The sequence below is a fragment of the Lagopus muta genome, chromosome 30 (assembly GCF_023343835.1).
Source record: "Lagopus muta isolate bLagMut1 chromosome 30, bLagMut1 primary, whole genome shotgun sequence".
NCBI classification, from domain to species: Eukaryota; Metazoa; Chordata; class Aves; order Galliformes; family Phasianidae; genus Lagopus; species Lagopus muta.
Genome location: NC_064462.1, coordinates 388,307 through 405,561, shown reverse-complemented (window position 1 = coordinate 405,561; position 17,255 = coordinate 388,307). Strand labels below are relative to the sequence as shown.

Below are 17,255 nucleotides of genomic sequence, written 5' to 3'. Positions count from 1 at the left end.
GCATCTCCTCTGGGTAGGGATGCCTCCCAGGTACTGCCAAATCCTCGAGGCTGTCCGCCAATGGAGGCCAGGGCAAAGTCAGCCCACTGGAGTCAGCCTGGATTACGACCTGAGGAGGAATGGCAGCTTCTTGTATTTGCTGTAAACAGGAGGAGGCAAATTGTAAGCAGAAGCCAGCATGCTCTTCTTCCATCCACCTCCTTCCTTCCTTATCTGTTTTAACAACACACATCCGTTTCACAGCAGTAGGTGCTGAGATAGTTCACTTGTCCACACTTGTTTTGCGTGTTTGTGTGTGTGTTCACACGTGAGAGTATCTGCACTCTCATGGTTTGTTACAGGATGTCCCGTCAGTGAGCGAGTGTGAATCTTGTCATCTGCAAATCTGTCATCAGGTCCCTGCTTAATTTTTCACCTATTTCTTAAACTGCTGCTAAACAGAACTGAGCAAAATAGATTTGCCATTTCCTGCCATGCCAAACTAGCAGGGTGGCAGGATGATGAGCAAAGTCGCCCAATGCTTACAAAAATGTGATGTCCAAAGAAAGCCTGTGTTCCCTGAGGTTTTAGCTTAGGACTACTGGCATAAGCAGGAAGAGGTAGAAAAGCAGGTGGCTGATGCTGGAGGTTCAACAGGATGGAAAAGATAGAGGTCTAATCCGCCAAATGTTGGATGGAAGTTTGTCTGAAACCTGCCTGCCAGGAGAGGGGAAAACCAAAGCATAAAATACAGGATTTACAGGAAGAGATCAATGGGTGTAATCCACTGAGCTGCTGTTATCGTTGAAAATGGAACAGCTGCAAAATCCGCTTAAAGAGTTCCAGTGACACCAAGTTGCCTGGAAGCGTGGATCTGCCCGGGGGCAGCGAGGCCCTGCAGAGGGATCTGGACAGGCTGGATGGCTGGGCTGAGCCAACGGGATGAGGTTCAACAGGACCAAAGGCCAGGTTCTGCACTTGGGCCACAACAGCCATCAACAGCAAGTCCATCCCAGCTCCATTCCTGGTTCATTGCCCCACAGCACCACAGCAGCCAAGCTCCAGTCCCTTCCCCAGTCTCAGTGGGATTGGTTTGTTCTCTTCTCGTCTGCTTAGAGAAACAGAAGCTTCCTGCCCACCAAACCTTGTGACAGTTATTTCCCTACAGAAGCATTCATGTCCTTCTTGCCCCTTTAGCCAGCTCCCAGCTCTCCAAACTGAGACGTACGGCTGCAGCCCCCCCAACGGCTTCTTTGGGGCAGTCCCATCCCGAGGAGGAGATGCCTTTTCCACATCTCACACTGCAGGGGGAACTTTGCAGACAGATGTCACTACAGCATTCTGGCCCCATAGCCCCTATGGCCCTATAACCACTACAACCCCATCTCATAGCAATCCCATCCCATATCCATCATATCCACCCCATAACCATCTTGATTCCATCCCATATCTATACCCCCACATCCTATCCCCATCTTCTACCCCATATCCATCCTAAATCCATATCCCCACATCCATTCCATACATTATCATACAATCAATGAATATACAGATGACACAGTATACCCGAGAGCTCGGCTTATGCAGTTATACTAGAACAGAAAAGAAAGACACTCACCCTACCTTAGGCTCATGTGGTAAACTCCAGTGGAGCGGATCACCAGAACGGATCCTTCTCCCCTGGCAGTCAGCTCTTAAATGGGTCTCGGAGGGGTGCAGCCAGGCTCCACCACTCCCGGCAGCGCAGGTGAATTGCCTTCACCTGTGCTCCCATGGCTGACTCAGGGCTGGCCTCAGGTGACCGGTCAGAGGTTCAGGCTGTGGTTCAGCAGTCCCCGTACACTTATCCATCCCATTATCACCCCGGCCCCATATTCTTCCCCAGTCCATCCCACACTCTTCCCCTGTTGATCCCACATCCATCCCAACCTAATCCCATACCCAGGGCCCATCCCATATATATTCCAATTACCGATCTCCCATTCCATAACCATCCCATATCCCACATCCCAATCCTAAATTTCACATCCTAATCCCACATCCCATCCCCATCTCCCACCTGTCAATCCCAATCCCATCTCCCACCCCCTATAGCAATAGGGCGCACCCTGAAGTCCCGCCCCCATCACCGCCCCGCCCCATGCCAGTGCTCCTCCTATCAACGGCCCCGCACCTCCCCGCCCCCGGGCTCTCATTGGTCCGGTGCAGCTCTGTCCTGCCTCCGGGCTCCCATTGGTCAGTGGCAGCGCCGCCGGCTCCCATTGGCTGAGGCGCGGCGCGCGGGAACGGCCGTTAGCAGCCGGGTCGGAGCCGCCCCGCTTTCCCCTCAGGTGCTGCTACTCCCGCAGCCCGGGTCGCCGCGCGCGGCACCGCTGCTGTCCGCCGGAGCTGTCCGGAAGCACCGAGATGGAACCGCGGCACGAGCGCCGCGGTGCTGAGGACAGAGGCGCCGGAGCTGGGGGAACGGTGAGCGGCACCGGGACAGGGGACACCTGGGCAGCCGTAACCTGGCTTCATGCGGGGTGAGGGGCTGGGAGTGGGACTGGGATGCGGATGCAGACAGGATGGGATGTGGGGAAGTGGGATAAATACGGGACGGGCTGTGAATATGGGGTGGATATGAGGCTATAGGGAGCTATGGGAGAGATATAGGGGGATAATGGGGAAATAGAGGGGGGAGAGGGAGCTGTGGAGAGCTGGGGAGGGATATGGGGGAGTGGGGGCTACAGAAAGCTGTGAGGTATAGGGAGGTGTATGGATATATCGTGGGCTGTGGTGGGGAATTGGGGTATATGGGGGATTTGGGGCAATAGAGGGCTGTGAGGATGTTATGGGGAAACAGTGCTATGGGGAGCACGGGGGGGGTTTGGGAGGGGCTATGGGGGGCTGAATGGGTGTATAAGGTGGGCTATGGAGGGATGTGTGGCTAGAGGGTCCAGATATCATCCACTCTTTGCTGGATGAGGCTGGGAATGTGACCACTGAGGATAAGGAAAAGGCAGAGGTTCTGAATGCCTTCTTTACGTCTGTCTTTAAAAGTCAGACCAGTTATCCTCAGGATACTCCTCTCTCTGACCTGGTAATCTTGGCTGGGGACCACACTAATCCCCCTGTGATTCTGAAAGAAACAGTCAGAGACCTACTGCTCCAACTGGCCTGCCACAAGTCGATGGGGCCAGATGAGATCCACCCGAGAGTGCTGAGGGAACTGGCGGAGGTGACAGCCGAGCCGCTTTCCATCATCAGTCAGTGCTCCTTGTGCGCTGGTGAGGTCCCAGAAGACTGGAGCCTTGCCAATGTGACTCCATTTACAAGAAAGGTCGTAAGGAGGATCCGGGGAACTACAGGCCTGTTAGCCCGACCTCGGTGCCAGGGAAGGTTATGGAGCAGATCACACGGCACGTGCGGGATGAGCGGGGGATCAGGCCTAGCCAGCATGGGTTCGTGAAGGGCAGGTCCTGTTTGACCAACCTGATCTCCTTCTATGATCTAGTGACCCATCTGGTGGATGAGGGAAAGGCTGTTGATGTGGTCTACCTACACTTCAGCAAAGCCTTTGACACTGTCTCCCACAGCATTCTCCTGCAGAAGCTGGCAGCCCGAGGCTTGGATGGGTGCACTCTCGGCTGGGTGAGGAGCTGGCTGGAGGGCCGAGCTCAGAGAGTGGTGGTGAATGGAGTGAAATCCAGCTGGCGACCGGTCGTGAGTGGTGTTCCCCAGGGGTCGGTGCTGGGGCCTGTCCTCTTCAATATCTTGACTGGTGACCTAGATGAGGGCATCGAGTGCACCTGCAGTAAATTTGCAGATGACACCAAATTGGCTGGAAGTGTGGATCTGCCTGGGGGTAGCGAGGCCTTGCAGAGGGATCTGGACAGGCTGGAGAGCTGGGCTGAAGCCAATGGGATGAGTTTCAACAAGGCCAAATGCCGGGTCCTGCACTTCGGCCACAACAACCCCAGGCGACGCTGCAGGCTTGAGGCGGTGTGGCTGGAGGATGGTGTAGAGGAAATGGACCTGGGGGTATTGATGGATGCTCGGCTGAACAGGAGCCAGCAGTGTGCCCAGGAGGCCAAGAAGGCCAATGGCATCCTGGCTTGCATCAGAAACAGTGCAGCCAGCAGGAGCAGAGAGGTGATTGTGCCCTGTGCTCAGCACTGGTGAGGCCGCACCTCGAGTGCTGTGTCCAGTTTTGGGCCCCTCACTGCAAGAAAGACATCGAGGCCCTGGAACGTGTTCAAAGGAGGGCAACAAAGCTGGTGAGGGGTCTGGAACACAGGGCTGCTGAGGAGAGGCTGAAGGAGCTGGGAATGTTCAGCCTGGAGAAGAGGAGCTCAGGGGGGACCTCATTGCTCTCTATGGCTGCCTGAAGGGAGGTTGTAGTGAGCTGGGGGTCGGCCTCTTCTCTCGTGTCATTAGTGATAGGAGCAGAGGGAATGGTTTCAAGCTGCGGCAGGGAAGATTCAGGCTGGACATCAGGAAGTATAAGTGTTCAGAAAGGGTGGTCAAGCACTGGAATGGATGCCCAGGGAGGTGGTGGAGTCACCGACCCTGGGGGTGTTCAAGGAAAGGCTGGATGTTGTGTTGAGGGACATGGTTTAGTGGGAGCTGTTGGTAAGAGGTGAATGGTTGGACTGGATGATCTTTTATGTCTTTTCCAACCTTGGTGATTCTATGATTCTATTTCCTAAGCTGTAGGGCTATCAGCTCTCATAGAAAACGAGGAAGAGCCCTGGGAGTCCTTGCCCCGAACCTTGCACCCTATTGAAGGGCAGGGGCACTCTTCTCCAAGCAGCCTGATGAGGTGAGTAAGGGACGGCCGGTCGCTGGAGGGCGGTGGAAAAGGACAGGGAAGAGCCCCAGCTGATAAAAGGGCTTTGGTAAGAACAGTGGTGAAAGCAGGAGTGGATATGGAAGGCTTGGATTGCTCTCGGAGGAACTTTGGAAGGGTCAAATGTTCTGCAGGTTCAGCACGCGCTGCGCCCTGCCTGCGCCCTGCCTGGTTTTTTGTCCTTTCCTTTTTAGGGTAGGAAAACAAATTTCTGGGGCAGGAGAAGAAGAAATGCAGCAGTCTTCTCTGCACGGCTCATTTTGCGTGAGTTGCCAGGTGCTCCTGTGGTAATGGGTGCTGATGAGCCAGCCTTGGTGGCAGGGCTGTGGCTTCATTTTATGTCAGAATTTGAGGCCTACGATTTTCCCACTGTGAGTGCCTGTTTTAAATGATAAAAAGCGATATGAAAATTAGTTTCCCTCCTTGTATCAGAATCACGTATTGACTTTTGATATTTGTCTTTCTATTCCTTTAGCAAGTGGGGTGTTGATGCTGCTGCACGTATCTCCCATTTTGCCCTTCTGCTTTGTGTAAAAGAGTAGCAAAGCATGCCATCTGTGTGTGCAATTTCCTTGAAGTATTTTACTTCAAGGTTCCCTAAACTTTGGATGTGGGAGGTGACCACTCCTTTGTCTATGATGAAAGCCCAGCGGTGATGCAGGCACTTGCTGAGGTCACAGTGGTTGCCGGGCTGGGAGCGTTTGTGCCCCAGCTGGGAGCAGAGCTGGTGCTGTAGTGAGCGTGGTGCACACTGAGACCGAGCTCTGTGCTTTCCTTGAGAGATCTTCCTGTGAGAGCCCACTGGAAGCAGCGCTGCGGCGTGTGTGAGAGCTGGGCCCAGCTGCGGCTGAGCAGTGGCCAGGTGAGCTGGGGTTGGTGCTGGGTGTCTCAGCAGGAAAGCTGGGCTGGGGTGGGCACGCTGCGTCAGCCCTTGTCCAGGCTGGCGGTGAGACAAAAGTTTTCTTCACGACAGCAACACCAGCCGTGTGCTTCAAGGTGCAAAACTATGGAGGAGATGGAGAAGAACGCTTGCTGTCAGAACTCATGGCAGCTGTACGGGAGCTGGATGTATTTTGGAGACAGTTGTCATTAGCAGTTGGTTTTGAGTATTGCCCTGCCCGATAGCTTAAACTGCAGAGCAGAAGAAAGCTGGGAAAATGCTTTTTCCTATTTTTCCCCTGCAGGTTCTTTCTTCAGGGTTGGTTTCCAAAAGGAGATTTTGGGGACTGAGGCAGTTGAAGAGTGAAGCCAGCTCTTTCCAACAGCAGGGGGTCAGTCCCTGTGGAGAGGAGCCCAGGAACGTGAGCTTCCTCTGAGACATTCCCCAGCATGTCCCAGCAGGGACACAGACGCGGTTGCCATTCCTGCTTTGCGCGTGGAAAGGTATGGCTGGGTTTCTCTAACTTGGGTTTTCTTCCTTTCTCTGGTTCTGGAGGGGCAGGGGTGGAGCAGGGGGAGCCCTGCTGGTCCTTAGTGAGCTCAGTAACCAGTTGGCTTGTGCGGTGCAGCAAAAGGACAGCATTGCCAGGCTCCTTAAGCTGCTGGGGCAGGGTGGGAGCCGAGAGCGGGCGCTGCCCTCCTGCCATCTGTCCCTGGTTCTGGTTTGCCATGTTTGCTCTGGGTTTCTGCTGAGAAGTTTGTTCTAGCTGCCTGCAGCAGTACAGGGTGGGGAAGAAATGATGGTGAAGAGCTAAGGCTGCGCACGGTAATTTTGCACGGGTTGAACTGTGGCACCTGAAGACACTGTTTCCCTTGGAATAATGCTGGTGTTTGCAGGTGTGTTGGTGCAACCCCCTGAAGTGATGTCTGAGAGCGCCTGTCTTCTGCACCTGAACGATAAGAAAGCTGGATATGCCCAGAAATTGCAGCTTGTGCAGATGTTGTGAATGCGCTCCCAGTGTTTCCTTTAGTGATAACTCAGCGCTCTCTGGCACGACCTGGAACACTGCATCTCTTTGCAAACGTTGGTGCCTGTATCCATGGGCCCTCCTTTTTTCTCTCCTCAGAAGCAGCGCCGTGCTGTTCCCCATGCTAGGGAGCAGCAGCCAGCAGGCTGCCCCAGTGCCAGCTGGGCCTTGCAGCGCGCAGAGGGACGCGATGGGGATGGAGCATCCTTAGCACCATGCAAAAGTGAGTCTCTTCAGTCCTCTGTCATGAAGGATGGAAGAATGAGTATTACTTGTGAGTTGGTGCAGTGCTGTAGGGATGTCCAGTAACCATTGTGGAAGCATTAGGGAGGCTGACAGTGACAGCTGATGGCAGCAGTAAGACAGAAGTCTGTGTGTCAGTGGTGGCGCTCAGAGCTGAATGAATTCCCTTCAGAGACCAAAAAACCCATGTCTCAACTTGTGCAGCGTTTTGTAGAGCTGTCAGGCAGAGCTGGGTTCCTCTGCTGCCACCTGAGCAGGAATGAGAGCAGTAATGCTCTGTGTAAGCGCCCTGCAGTTTAAACATCAGTTTCTGTTTGGGCTGTAGAACAGTGTCTTTTGGTTTCTGGGGGATGGATGTGGGCTAAGAGGACAGCGCTGCTCCTGGGAAACCAACACTCAATCTGTTGTTGTAGGGATGGAGCCTGCGCGTCCATGGAATGGTGCTGGGCATGGGGGGAAACGGAAAGCCTCCCCAGGTAAGAAGCTCTTGTGAGCTGTGGTGTGGGTACCTGCCTCTAAACAGGGCTGCGTGAAGGGGCGTGTGATGGAGGAGAGGGGAAAGGGCACTGCAGATCTCTGCTGACTGCAGAAATGGCGGACCATTGTAGCAGCAGAAGGGCAAATTGAAAAAACTACGCTTGAGGAGCAGAAGTTTGTGGTTGGCTGTGCTAAAATGTTCCTGCAAAGAGATGCTCTTCATGTCTGTCTTGTTTCCTTTCTGTCAGGAGCTGATGACAACAGGCTTGCAGGGAGGCAGGGGAGGAGCAAGGAGAGTGGCACAGCACCCAAGAGAGGTACGCCACGCAGCAGGCATCTGGGTTTGGTGCCCTGTCTTTCTAGTTAGGCTTTCTGTCTGCCCTTTCCTGGGCCTGTTGTCATTGCATGTTGCTTGAGGTCTTAATCCCTGGGGATTACAATTACCTTTCCTGTCCCAATGGACAATGCAAGCCCACAGTTCACCCAAGATCCTAAGGTGCATTGCTGTGAACACTGGAGATGAGATTTCCTAGTATCGTGGCCTATTTTGCAGACTGAATGTAGTGCTGGACTCCTTAAATGTTGCTGCTTCCCCTTTCTTGTTTCTAACAGGGAGAGGTGCTGAGCCAAATGGCGAAATCTCCATGAAAACTCCTCTCCAGGCTGGAGGGCTTCCTGAAGCAGCAGGTCCCAGCAGAGGGGGAACAGCTGCTCCTGCACTTGCCAACTGCTCCCTCTCCAAGATCATGGTCGCAAGAAAGCGCAAGGCAGTGGAAGAGGGGGAGCAGAAGGCAGAGCTGGGTCCTGCCAACAAACAAGTGAAAGTGGAGCACAATGGGGAGAAGGCTCAGAGCCCTCATCAGAGCAGAGGTGCTGTGCCAGCTCCATCAGCACAGCCTGGGCCTGCCCCAGTGCCGACCGAGCGGTTCCGGACCTCAAAGCGAAGAGGTAAGAAGATGCTGCAGCTGCCCTGGTGAGGTGCTTCCCTTGTCAAGCACGTGGAGTCTGCCTGGGGTTTGCTTTGCTTTTTCTTCCCTTCTGCAGGGAGGGGAAAAGAGTAGAAGGCTACCAAGTCCAAAGGATGTGCCAGAATGTGTAATCCTATCTTTTCCCATGAAATCCATGCTGGCCTTCTGCTCGTCCCACTGCAAATACCCGTTCCTGAGAGATTTCCCAGTCTGTTTTCGTGGTACCCGTGTTTCCGTGGTTTTGCTATTGACAAACTGAATTTCTCTTCTCTTGCTCTATAGAAAGACGACGACGACAGAAAGAGAGGAGAGCAGAAATGAAGAAGGCTGCTCTCAGAGCTGCTGCTGCACATGCAGAGGTGAGTCCTTGGCGAGCACAGACACGGCTCTTGTTCTCTGTCTGTCAGACGTGAAGGGGGTTGTGGAATACTGGGGGAAGCGGTGTCCTGCTTTGACACTTGCCTTGTTTCTTTCCAGTTCTCCACCATAAACAGCCTTGTGGAGATGATGGAGAAGCTGCAGCTGAAGGACTGAGCGGAGGAGCATCAGCAGGCAGCGGCTTTGTGGCAGCAGCCCAACTCTCACTCTGGATTCAATCCATCAATAAACAATTGGAGTTTTGCATTCACAAGGAGCGCATGGCCTGATTTGTCCAGCAGCACCCAGTGAGCCACTGCTCCACCTCCTCGTTATCCCACCACCTCCTCGTTATTCCAGTGGCGGCGCTGGGTCAGAACTCCCACAGCTCCATCATGGAATGCTGCAGGGTACAGAAGCAATGGACGCACCAATCCTGGCCCTGCCCACACTGTCTGAGCAGTTAGAGAGCAGCTCCATAGAGCCGTCTGACTTTCTCGGGGCAGCACTGAGCAAAGTGAGCGTGTGCCCCTCAGCCTGCAGGCGTCTCTGCTGGGGGAAGGGAGGCTCCGCTGGCCGCCTGATCCCGGAAGGCAGAGGTGTTCTCCTGACTTCTCTGCAGTGCTGCCTTCCTTCATCGTTCCCCCTTCCTTCAGATATTTTGATGCTGCTTTTCACCCTTTTGGGCGGAGCTTGAGTGACTCTCATCATTGCATAGCTTTGTACTGAGCGGTGTGGAATTTTCTGGCTTTGTTTCTAAAAGCCTAGGCTGAAAACCGCAGCGTGCGTGTTAAATGGGAGTCCTAGCACTGTGGAAGTGGATAACTTTTGGGATGGAGCTGCTTTTGGTTTTCTAATGAGTGTATAATGAGCAAAGTTTGCCAACAGGATCGTGTTTTCTCAACGTATGACTAGGAGCGATATGCAGAGGAAGATGGCAGTTGGCAGATGGTGCCTGGCAAGAGCTGTTGTTTGTGTCCTGCAGCCGGGAATGCTCCACGCCGAGGGGTGCGGGCTGTGAGAGGAACATGTCTGTGGAAGCATGGCCGTTCCTCCCGTCTGATGGGGCAGAAGGCAGGGACAGGAGAGGAAAGCTGAACAGATCTGCATTTTCGTCACGGCTCTTACTGTGTGGGAAATGAGCTGTGCCACTGTGCTTCTTTGTGCTGGCTAGTTCTGGAGCTGTGCCTTCAACTTGATGCTCAGCTGTTCCTGTGTGTAATGCTCCACACTCGGACCCTGCAGAGCCCAGAGGCCTCCTTGACTGCTGTCACTCACCTGGAGCTTGCAGGGTGCTGTGCGTGCTGTATGGAGCTGCTTCCAGCTGTCATTTGCAAGACCCTGTAAGTGCACTGGGTTCAAACAGCAGTCAGATAACACAGATGAGAAAGAAGCACGAAAACTTGTATTATTTTGTTTTTTTACATCACAGGCTTTGATCTCCAACCAAGCCTGTTGTGCTGTGGAGAGCAGTGGAAGCTGTTGAGTTGCATGACCAAGGGGTGCAGCCTGGTTCCCCCCTCCCTAAGGGGGAGGCTCATTGAAGGGCTGGCTGCCTGCAGGGAAGGAGCTCTGCTTTTTTGTGTGCCCTGTTCCTCAGAATGGGGTAAGCAGTTCTGTGGAGATTTACTAGGTTGAGTCCTTTGTGTTTCTCAGGTAACTTAAAGCTGTGTCTGCTCTTGCCTCTGTTTGCAGTTGCCACGCCTCTGGCCTTGGCCCCCACAGAAGCCCCTCCTGGTTGTCAGTGGCAGCTGTTACCTGTGCAGTGCCAGCAGTGTGTAGAAATGGCAGCACTTGGGAGGATGACACAGTTTGCCTGATGTTATGCTTTATGGATGCGGTCAGGTGAGAAAGCGCTGTGCTTCGTGGCACAAATTCCTTGGCCAAAGGACGCTTTGGAGCAGAGGTTTGCTGTCAGGAGGCCTGAAAGCATCGAAGGAAATGCTGCTGTGCACTGGGCCCAGAGACATCAGCTCCCAGCACGTCAGTGAGTGCGGACGCCTGCAGCCTCTGTGTCTGTCGGGGATTGCTCCAAGGGCTCTGTAGGCAGCTGTCCGTGGCTGTTTTGCTTTGTTAGGGCATGGGCACAGATGACAACACACTGATGGTGTCCTGCTCGGAAATGGATGCGCTGGATGGCAGAGGAGGATTCTGAGCCAAGTATGGGATCATCTTTGTTCCTTCGTGAAGGTGAGTTTTGAAAAGTGAAACACTTGAAGCTGGATTTGCAGGGTGCCTGGAAGGAGGTGACTCTCGCTTGATATCAGTTGGGTATTTCAGAGCAGCTGAGATTAAGGGGACGTCACAAATAATGTTCTGAGAATGTTCCTGACCGTTCTTAGTTGTTAAATTGTCTAAAAGAATGCAAGCAGTGCACAAAAACAAAAGCAGAACAACCACGGCATGTCCTGCAAAGAATCCAGCTTTAATAGAGACTGACAGTTACTAACGTTCCCTTTTCTTCTTCTGTCAGTGACTGAATTTGCTCTCACCTCTTCTCTCTGCACGTGACTTCCCACTTCTTCTATCTTTAGTTCTTCTTCGGTTGAACTTCTCTCTTGTCTATTTCTCCTCCTTTCTACCTTTGCAATCCCTTCCCTGAAACCCCTTCCCTCCCTTCTCTTTTCTGTCTTTTCTAACTTCTCCTCTCTGCTGCCTTCCTCTCTATTTTTTTTCCTGTACTTTTCTTTCTTTTCTCTGCACCGTTATTTCTCCTCTTCCTCCTTCTGCGCTTCCTGCTCCTCTGTTCCCTCCTCTCAGTTCTCCCCTGCCTGTTCCTGCTCTTTTCCTATTCTCCTCCTCACTCCTCTGCCCTGTTTCTGCATTATTTCATCCTCCTGCAGCAGCGGCTCATCTGCTCTGCAGTTCTCTCTTTGTGCTGTCCTCTGCTCTTTGAGTAATTCTTCCCTCTGTCCTTGCTCCTCTTCAGCTGGCTATGAATTCTCCACATCATGGCTCCTATTGGGCTATTTTTTCTTCTCCATATTCTCACTCTTCCTTCATCTGCACTCCTCTTCTGCCGTTCTTTTTTTCGCTCTATCCTCTCTCCTCTTTCTTCTGCATTCTTCCTCTGCTTCTCCAGTTCTTCATTCCCTGCCTCCTCACTCCTCTTTCCTCTGCATCAACACTGCTCTTCTGTTGGACTTTTTTCCTTTTTCCCTACTTCTCGTTCTTCTGTATCTGCACTCCTCTTCAGCTGTTCTTTTTTCATTCTGTCCTCACTCCATTCTTCTGCATCTCCCCACGTCTTCTGATCTTCTTTACAGTCTCCTCACTTGTTTTTCATCTGCATCTGCACTCTTCTCCCATTCATTTTTCTGTGCTTCCTCCCTGTTCTTTCTTCTGCATCTGAACTCCTCTTCTGCTATTCTTTCTTCCTGCTCATCTTGCTTCCCTGTAGAATCATTCCTTTTTCTTCTGCGTCTGTCTCTGCACTCTTCTCCTGTTTTCTTCTCTTTTCTCTCTTTCTCCATTTGCACTCTTCTGCTGCTTTTTTTTCCCCTGCCTTTTCTCTCTGTCATTTGCATCTGCACTACTCTTCTGCTGTACTTTCTTCCCTCTATCCTCACTTGTGCATCTGCACTCTCCTAAGGCTGATCCTTCTGCCTTGTATTCTCACTGCTCTTTCCTCTGCATTCTCACTCTCCTGTTTGTTTTTTTTTCCCTTGCATCCTCCCTCCTCTTCTGCTGTTCTTTCTTCCTTGTTTCCTCACTCCTCTTCTGCATATGCACTCCACATGTGCTGTTCATTCTTCTCTGTATCCTCACTGCTTTGTATTCTGCATCTGCTCTCCTCTTCTGCTGTTCTTTCCTTCCCTGTATCCTCACACATCTTCCTTCTCTGTTTGCTCTCCACTTTGCTGGAGGCTGTTCTTTCCTCCTTTAATCCTCATTCTTTCATTTGCTGCTCTACTCCTGTTCTGTCTTCTATTTATCCTCACTCATTTTATTCTTCTGCATTCACGCTCCCTTTCTGCAGTTCTTCCTTCCCCGAATCCTCAGTCCTCTTTCTTTTGCTGCTTTTTTTTCCAGTTTCTCACTGCTCTTTACTCTGCATCTGCAGTCATCATTTTCTCATACTTCTTCCCTGTCTTCTCTCCTGTCTTCTCCATCTGCACTCTTTTTCTGCTTTCCTTTCTTCCCCCCTTCCTCTTTCTTCTGCATCTGAACCCCATTTCTGCTCTTCCTTCCTTCTCTCTCTCCACTCTCCTCTTTCTTCTGCGTCTGTTCTCTTCTGCTGTCCTTTCTCCCCTGTAACCTCACTTCTCGTTTTTCTGCATCACACTCATCATCTTTCATCCCTGTCTTCTCACTTCTCATTCACCTGCAGCTGCAGTCCTCTTCTGCTCTCCTTTCCTCCTTGTATCCTCACTTGCCTTTTTTTCTGCATCTGCACTCCCCTTCGGCTTTGCTTTCTTTATCCTATCCTCTCTCCCGTTTTGTCTGCATCTGCCCACCACTTCTGATCTTTCTTACTGCTTCTCCTCACTGCTCTTTCACCTGCATCTTCACTCCTCTTCTGCTGTTTATTGTTGTGCCCTCGCTCCTCTTTCTTCTCCACCCGCATTTCTCTTCTACTGTTTTTCCCCTGCATCCTCACTCCTTTGTTGTCTACATCAGCTTTACACTCCTGCTTTTCTTTCTCCCCTATATCCTTGCTGCTCTTTTTATCTGCATCCCTCCTCTTCTGCTGTTCTTTCTTCCCTGTATCCTCACTCCTCTTTCTGCTTCTGCTGTTCTGTTCCTTGCTTCCTCGCTCTTTGCATGTGCACTCCCCATCTGCTCTTTGTTCTTCTGTATCCACAATGTTCTTCCTTGTACACTTGCGCTCCTTCTGTTTTTCTTCCCCATCTCCTTACTGCTCACTGCTGTGTCAGCTTTACTGTTCTGCTCTTTCTTTCCTCTCTCTTCTTTTCTTTTGCATATGTACTCCAGTTCTTCTATTCTTTCTTCCCCATGTCCTCTCTGCTCTTTCACTTGTATCTGAACACCTATTCAGCTATTCTTTCTTCTCTGTTTAGTCATTCCTTCTTCTGCTGCATCTCTTCTGCTGTTCAGTCTTCTATCTATCCTCATTGCTCTTTTGTTTGTATCCACGCTCTTCTTCTGTTCTTTGTTCCTTGTGTCCTTTCTTCCTTTTCCCCTGCATTTTCTCTCCTCTTCTGCTGTTCTTTCTTCCCTGTATCCTCACTCCTCTTCCTTCTGCATAATTAAACTCCTCTCTTGGTCGTCTTTCTTTGTCTCCTCACTGCTTTGTTCTGTATCTGCACTCCTGTTCTGCTCTCATTTCTTCCCTGTCACCTCACTCCTCTTTCTTCTGCACCTGAACTCCTGTTCTGCTGTCCTTTCTTCTCTTTATCCTCACTGTTTTTTTTAACCTGCACTCCTGCTGTTCTTTCTTCCCTTTCTCGTACCTCCTCTTTCTTCTGCAGCTGCACTCTTCTGCTGTCTTCTTGCGTGTGAATTCACTTTCCCCTTGCATCTGCGTTCCCCTTCTGCAGCTCTTCCTTCCCTGTCTACTCTCTCCTTTTTCTTCCGTAGCTGCACTCCTCCTTTTCTGTCTTCTACCAGTTCTCACTCCACTTTGTTCTGCATCTGCCCTCCACTGTTGTTGGTTTTCCCCTGTCCTTGTTGCACTTTCTTCCATCTGCACTCCCTTCCTGTAGCTTGTCTTTCCTGTCTACTCACTGCCCTTTCTTCTGAGCTGCACTCCTCTACTGCTGTTCTGTCCTCACTACTCTTGCTTCTGCAGCTGCAGTCCTCCTCTTCTCTTCCTCCTCCTGTGTCCTCGCTCCTATTTCTCCATCTGCACTCCTCTTCTGCTGTATTTTCCCTGCATCCTCACTCGTCTTCATCAGCTTTACACTTCTGCTGTTCCTTCTTTCCTCTGTCCTCACTTCCTTCTGCGTATGCTCTCCACATCTGCTGTTCTTTCTTCTTTGTATGCGTGCTGCTCTTTCTTGTGCACTTGCACTCCTCTTCTTCTGTCCTTACTTCCTTTGATTTTCACTGTTTTTTCTTCATCTGCTCTCCTCCTCTGTTGTTTTTTCTTCCCTATCTCCTTGCTTCTTCCTTCTATATCTGCTTTCCTCTTCTGCTTTTTCTTCCCTCTCTCCTCTTGGTTCTGTCTGCATTCCTTTCTTCCCTGTGTTCACACACGTCTTCTTTCTGTGTCTGCTCTCCACTTTGGCTGCTCTTTCTTCCATTTATCCTCACTCTTTCATTTGCATCTGCAGTTCTGCTGTTTTCCTTGCATCCTCACTCCTCTTTTTTCTGCATTACTGCTCCTCTTCTGCTGTTCTTTATTCCTTTTCTCTTCAAACCTTTGCGACCTGGTGTGGGGAACCTGCTTTGGCAGGGGGTTGGTCTCAATGATCTCTAGAGGTCCCTTCCAACGCCTACAGTTCTGTGATTCATTTCTTTCTTCTGCATCTAAACTCTTCTGCTGTTTTCTTTGCCGTGAATTCGCTTCTTTCATCTGCATCTGCATTCCTGTTACAATGCTGCTTTTTTTGTTTCCTCACTGCTCTTTATTCTGCATCTACACTTCTGCTTTTGTGTCTGTTCTCACTACTCTTCCTTCTCTATCTGCACTCCACTTCTGTTCTTCTTTCTTCTGTCTCCTCACTGCTCCTCATTCCTGCATCTAAAGTCCATTTCTGCTCTGCCTTCTTGCCAGTGTCCTCACTGCACTTTAGTCTGAAGGATGGGAGGAGGGCCCCACAGTAGGAAGTGAAAGGTGAGAAAAGGACTTCACAGGGGCTGAGGATAGGGGTAGTTAGAGATAGCTTACAGAGGCAAGGATGTGGAGGTTGTTAGCAAAGTAAGGGATGGCAGACACTGGGTCTGGGATAGCGAGAGGGATGAAGGCCATGCCGATAAGGGTTTGAGAACAGCCTGAGGACGTGTGGCAGGGAGGTGAGAGATGTGCACAGGGCCTGGGGGCTGCTCCTCCTGCAGGGTCAGAAGTTTGCAGCCAGGAAGACCAGGAGCCTTTGTGATGGAAACCACAAATCTTCCCCCCACGGTGCAGGCGCGATGGGGGGAGGGTCTGCATGCTAATGAACTCTCAGGAACGTAATGAATATGGATGTGAATGCCTGGAAAATGACGGGTCATGAGTTAGTTCAGCCTGTATCTGAGTCATGCTTCTTGCTGATGGCGTGCAGCTCTGGGGGAGCTGTGCCCGTGGCACCAGGGCGGTTGTGCATGGCTGGTGGAACACACCTGCTCTGTGCTGTTCCAGCCTGCAGGGTTTCACGTCCACGTGTCTGTCTGCACTGAATCTCCTGGTGGCTCAGAAGCAGTAGTCCAGCAGGCTGCCCAGTCAGTGCTGAGCTGGGAGAAACAGCGAGACGGACACACAGACACAGCCTGGCCTTCTGCCTCGCTTCCTCCTCCTGTCTGCTAGTTCCCAGAATCCTCCCGTTGCCTTTGTTTTTTTCTTCTATGCTTTGCTGTGCTTTGCTGTAGTTTCCTTTGCTATGCCATGGTTTTCTTTCCTATTTGCTTTTTCTTTCCCTGTTGTTTTCTGTGTTTTCTTTCTTTTTTCCTCGTCTTTGCTTTGGTTTGCTTTTTTCTTTATGCTTCTTTGCTTTGCGTTGCTTTTTTCTTTATGCTTCTTTGCTTTGCGTTGCTTTTTTTTCTTTTCATTGCTTTGCTTTGCTTGTCTTTTGTTTTTTTCTCAGCTTTGCTTTTGTCTGCTTTGCTTTGTGATGCTCTCTCACTTCTTTTCTTTCTTTAATTTGTTTTTCTTGTCTTTTATTTGCTTTGAATTCCCTTGATTTGATTTCTGTTTTCTTTGCACAGCTTTTAAGAATTACTTTTCCAGCTCTTCCAAGAATTTCCCCCCTTTTCCCACACTTCCCTATTTCTCTTCTTTTCCCTTGCTTTCCCATCATTTCCCATCTTTTTTCTCCACCTCGTCCCATGCTTTCCCAGTTTTTCTGACACTTTGCACGCCAGCATCGCTTCCCCCGTCGCATCACCACCCACCCCATCCCTGCCCCACAGCTGCTCTGCACCATACAGGCTCGTCTCGTCCTCTCCTTGATCCCCTGAGACGTGCACTGAGTCAGCCTCGGGAGCGCAGGTGAAGGCACCTCAGCTGTGTGAGCAGAAGGGCTGCAGCCTGGCTGCGCCTCTCCTGGGCCCCACTGAAGGACCGACTGCCTCTGGGGAAGGATCTCTCTCTGGACGTCGCCCCTCTTGGAGTCTTTTCCCGCGAGCCCAGGTCACAGGTAAGCTCTCAGTTCATTTCTGATTATCCCTGTCTAATGCGACCATCTTTCCAGCCTGACCTCTCTGTATCCTTCCTGATTGACATCTGGGATCTGGTTGTTTATGCACTTGGCGAGCCAGGCAGGCCAAAGGTACTGCCAGGAAAGAGAGCAGGGTGGCCGTGGTGGGCGACTCCCTTCTCGGAGGAATGCAGGGCCCCATCTGCAGACTGGACCCGAACCACTGGGAAGTGTGCTGCCTTCCTGGGTCAGGGAC

At 51.4% G+C, this 17,255-nt stretch overlaps 2 protein-coding genes across 3 annotated transcripts in view; one reads left to right on the top strand and one right to left on the bottom strand.

Moving 5' to 3' along the window:
- The window catches only part of LOC125686021 (nucleoporin NUP42-like), an 86,539-nt gene that overhangs the window by 13,809 nt on the left and 55,475 nt on the right, over positions 1-17,255 (bottom strand). The window lies entirely within an intron of this gene.
- The window catches only part of LOC125686028 (zinc finger CCCH domain-containing protein 11A-like), a 28,269-nt gene continuing 15,884 nt past the window's right edge, over positions 4,871-17,255 (top strand). Inside the window, exons 1-7 of the mRNA XM_048929650.1 lie at positions 4,871-6,190; positions 6,814-6,937; positions 7,371-7,433; positions 7,683-7,751; positions 8,047-8,382; positions 8,685-8,761; positions 8,880-10,949. Of these exons, the coding sequence (XP_048785607.1) occupies positions 6,137-6,190; positions 6,814-6,937; positions 7,371-7,433; positions 7,683-7,751; positions 8,047-8,382; positions 8,685-8,761; positions 8,880-8,936 (780 nt within the window). The 5' untranslated portion in view covers positions 4,871-6,136 and the 3' untranslated portion in view covers positions 8,937-10,949. The remainder of the gene's footprint in view (positions 6,191-6,813; positions 6,938-7,370; positions 7,434-7,682; positions 7,752-8,046; positions 8,383-8,684; positions 8,762-8,879; positions 10,950-17,255) is intronic.